This window comes from Poecilia formosa, unplaced genomic scaffold, assembly GCF_000485575.1.
Source record: "Poecilia formosa unplaced genomic scaffold, Poecilia_formosa-5.1.2 Scaffold284, whole genome shotgun sequence".
Classification (NCBI taxonomy): Eukaryota; Metazoa; Chordata; class Actinopteri; order Cyprinodontiformes; family Poeciliidae; genus Poecilia; species Poecilia formosa.
Genome location: NW_006800223.1, coordinates 542,923 through 547,293, shown reverse-complemented (window position 1 = coordinate 547,293; position 4,371 = coordinate 542,923). Strand labels below are relative to the sequence as shown.

The 4,371-nt window shown below is 40.3% G+C and overlaps 1 protein-coding gene across 1 annotated transcript in view; it reads left to right on the top strand.

The window, feature by feature from the left end:
• The window catches only part of LOC103151539 (ribonuclease inhibitor-like), an 8,017-nt gene extending 5,188 nt beyond the window's left edge, over positions 1-2,829 (top strand). Inside the window, exons 7-8 of the mRNA XM_016681540.1 lie at positions 628-674; positions 2,527-2,829. Of these exons, the coding sequence (XP_016537026.1) occupies positions 628-674; positions 2,527-2,672 (193 nt within the window). The 3' untranslated portion in view covers positions 2,673-2,829. The remainder of the gene's footprint in view (positions 1-627; positions 675-2,526) is intronic.
• Positions 2,830-4,371: the final 1,542 nt, after the last annotated feature.

The following is a 4,371-nucleotide window of genomic DNA, read 5'->3' as shown; positions in this document are numbered from 1 at the left end:
TTCATGACAGGTGTTATGTCATGTTTATGAAAGTGTCATGTCAGTATTATTCAACCCCCTTCAAATAAAGTGTTACCTAATACACTGAGGGAAACCTTGAAGATGTAAGGATGTTTGACAGTCTGAGTCTGTTCCAGGCTCAGCAGGAGCTGAAGTCTGACAGGCATGTAGAGCTGAACAGGAGAAGATGCAACAAAGATGCTCCTTGGACACTTTCACAACCCTTTACTCCAGGACACTGCATCTTGTTCTTGGTCTGATTGTAAATGTAGTCAGCGCCACCTGCTGGCTTCTAGAAATGTTTCCTTAGTTTTCTGATGTCCTTTTAGGCTTCAGTGAGTTTCTTTGGGTTGTTATGGAGGGATTTCCTTTCTCCTCTCTGTTGGAGATTTTCCTGTGTTTGGAGAAATGAGTTGTCCTTCTTATATCCACCTCAGTTTGAAATGTTTTCATCTTCATCATCATCACAGCCCATGTCTGCTCTTTCTTTCTCTGGAAGTTTACAACAAGTGAATGAGTCCATATGTTGGACTGTTCCTGTCTCAGTGGAGGAAAGGCAGAGAGACATATAATGTCCATGTTTGCTACTGAAAGACACTGATGATCTGACGTCCCTCCTTCTTTCAGGGTGGAGCCTGCTGGAGTCCAAAGTTTGACACCAGGTCTTAGGAAGTGTAAGTGTGTTTTTCATCTGACATGACATCACCTGTCCATCAATCCAGTGTGTGTTTCAGTGTCTGACCAATTGCTGGTCTAGTTTCCTCCAAAATTAAAAACTCCTTTCCTGGAGGAACTGAACCTCTGACAAAGCGTTGGGGTTTATTATTACAAATGTGCAATGGTCATAAGGATTTGGTGGAAAATAATCTGAAAAAATGGCTGTCATTATCAGAGAGGAACATGCACTTGATACTCTCTTTACCCAGATCACTTAGAGGGCAGAACAAAGTTCATTCCACTTCCAAAACACAAACGGAGTCTGGAAAAAATGTAAAAGATGGTTAAATTCCTGCAGCCGAGCTCAACAACTGAATACCACAGTGTTCAATGGAATAACTACAACATGTTTGAATGAAGGTTTTTTTGTCATTATTACAATGCTTAGCAATTCAATAAAAGATTAATGTGTAAAGCTGGGCCAAAACAATAACTGTGTGCTGTGGCTGCAAATTAGTAGTTTCTTTATAACTTTTCAAGTTATGTGGCTCATATATTTCTACACAGCCTGACATGGAAGTGAATGTGATAAAAACATAGTTAAGTAGTTTCTCACAGGCTTTTTGCAAGTATGAAATGCGCCCAACACAACTATCGTCAAATATTTGGAAGATTAGGAAACATATAATAATAATATTAATGATAATAATAAAATAGAGGCCAACCATCCTTCAGCGATGCCAATTTTAAGCACCAGGACAACATAGGTGTTATGACACAGTATACCTTCGTCTGGAAGCTCTGGGTCTAAAGCCAGAAAAGGTGCTGCAGATTGTATTTGCTGCATGTTCTATAAATTGTGTGGGCAAAAGATGTCTGAGTGGACAGATTAGTGCAGCCGGACTGTTGACAATATTCATGCAAAAAAGAGACAATAAAAGCACCATAGTTAAACTTTAACATGTTATTTAACGAACAAAAATGAATTTCAACAGCCACCAAAGAGTAGATGGCCATCATGTAGCTGAAGAGGTAAAATACCTATATATACAAGGTAAAATGTATAAAAATAATTTTTCCCCCTTTCAAAATTCCTTTACATGCTCGTATGAAACACATTCATTTTTTCAAAAGCAGTTTAGCGCTCCTCAGGTCTTTGGGCTTTAAGCTCAGTTTTTCTGTGGTTTCCTGTAAATAACTTCATGGATCTGATGTATGAGTCATCCATCCATTTTCTGTACACCCTTGTTCCTGAGTGGGGTCGGGAGGGTTGCCGGTGCCTATCTCCAGCTAAAGTTCTGGGCAAGAGGCGGGGTCACCCTGGACAGATTGCCAGTCTGTCGCAGGGCAAAACGGATACAGACAGGACACACACCTTGGGAGAATTTTGGAGAGGCCAATTAACCTAACAGTCACGTTTTTGGACTGTGGGAGGAAACCAGAAAACCCGGAGAGAACCCACCATGCAAACTCCATGCAGAAAGACCAGGACCAGGAATCGAACCCAGAACCTTCTTGCTGCAAGGCAACAGCTCTACCAACTGCACCACTGTATGACTCATTCAAAATATTTTGCCTGTCTTCTTTGCCTTGATGTTAGCTGATGAGGCAAAAATGTCTCACCAAATGTCTGAGGTAACACAGTGAGCTTCCTCCTTTAGCTTATCCATGTTTATTTGTCGGAGGTTCACTCCACTTCCACATGGGGGCAGTGTGGTCTTACCATGGCCTCATGTCAGCTGATTCATGACAACAAAGCAGCTCACATGCAACAATCTTAAAACTGTCACATCTTTCATTCAGCAACCATCATCAGCTTCAATAAATGATCAATAACTGCAGCTGGATTGTGTTTCTTCTCTCCACCAGATTTCTGTCAACTCACCATCGACACAACCACAGCGACCAGAAACCTCAAAGTGTCTGAAGACGAGAGGAAGGTGATGTGTGGAGAAGCTTCGGTTAAATCCCGATCAGATTTGATCGTCCTAATGTGCTGTGCAGAACTGGTCTGACTGGTCGTTGTTACTGGGAGGTTGAGTGGAGCGGATGTGTTGATGTATCAGTGAGTTACAGAAGAATCAGCAGAGACTGGAGATACTTTGTGTGTGATCTGAATCAGTGCTGGACTCTGAGATGCTCTGATCATCAAGGTTTCTCTGTCTGGCACAATGACGACCAATGTCTCTCCTCCTCCTCCGTCTCTAACAGAGTATCAGTGTATGTGGACTATCCTGCTGGCTTTCTGTCCTTCTACAGAGTCTCATCTGACTCACTGATCCTCCTCCACACATTCAAATTCAAATTCACTGAACCTCTCTATCCTGGATTTTCACTCCACCTCCCAGGTTCCTCAGTGTTTCTGTGTTGAGTCTAAAGAATCTCCACCTGTCAGAGAAACTCTCTCTCTGTTGAACAGATACACTGCACTGACAGCCACTTTATTAGGTACACCTTGCTAGTACCGGGTTGGACCCCCTTTTGCCTTTATGGCTTAGATTCAACAAGATACTGGAAACATTCCTCAGACAGTCTGGTCCATATTAACATAAATCTGCATCACTCAGTTGCTGCAGATTTGTCGGCTTCACATCCATGATGTGAATCTCCCGTTCCACCACATCCCAAGCTTCACAAGCTAAAACCAAATGCCGTGCCGATTGTTTATATCCTCAAAGCGACTTTCGTGTGACGATATTTTATTAAAATGTATAGAAAATAAACAGTCTACAAAATTATTACTGCATTGTTTTTACATCTAAAATAAATGTCTCAAATAAAGTCTGTTGTTATAACTGATCATGGATCCGTTTAACTACCAGATCTGAATGGCGCATTTAGAGCAGAACACTTAAAGTCCAATCTTTAAATATTTTTTGTTTTTGTTTATAGCCTTGGTGGCTTGTATTCCTGTAACATCACAGTGGTGGATTATATCGGTTCAGTCCCTCCGAAGGTACCAGGCAGGCCAGCCAATAGTTTCTAGTTAAATATAGTTTCATCACATTAAAGACTTTGTGGATTGATTACAGAGAAAATTCAACAACAATAAAAAAAGTAATTCAGAACATCCAACTTTTATTTACATCACCTGAAGTCTTTTGGAACAATATGCAGTGCTATGGTTATGGATAAAACAAAGCCAGAAAAGGAAAAATGGTGGAATTTTCACACTGTGGATGTAGACCAAAAAAAAAAAAAAAAAAGAATTAGTGGGAAACGGGAAAAAAACACTTTTACATTATTCCATTTTCTAGAACTAATAACAGACATAAGGTTTTAGACTTAAAGCTGAGCTCAGATTTAATGTGCTCAAATTTCTTTGAACTATTGAAGCAAGTATACATGCGACTCACTTTAGTTTTTAGCATATTTAATACAGTAGAGGTTGGTCATTAAGGTGCTGCTGGTGAGCTTTTTCTTTTTTAGAAGATCTTTTTCTGTCACAAGAAAACATTTTGTCTTCAAAAAAGGATTGAGCCTATTTTTAAAAAATGTATATAATAAAAACAGTGTAGCGTTTAGTTGGGGGTTTTCCAATCAAATAATTTGGCACAACAGCTCGAAAAGGAGCCTCTGCTCCAGCCGCCATCTTGGTCGAACCTCCAGTTGTTGGATCAATGTTTTCTTCTGGCTTGTTTCTTTTTTAGGTTGTGTCCACAAGATGGCGCCCTCATCCTGTCATGTATGGTGGTTTTATGCACCTTTGCATTA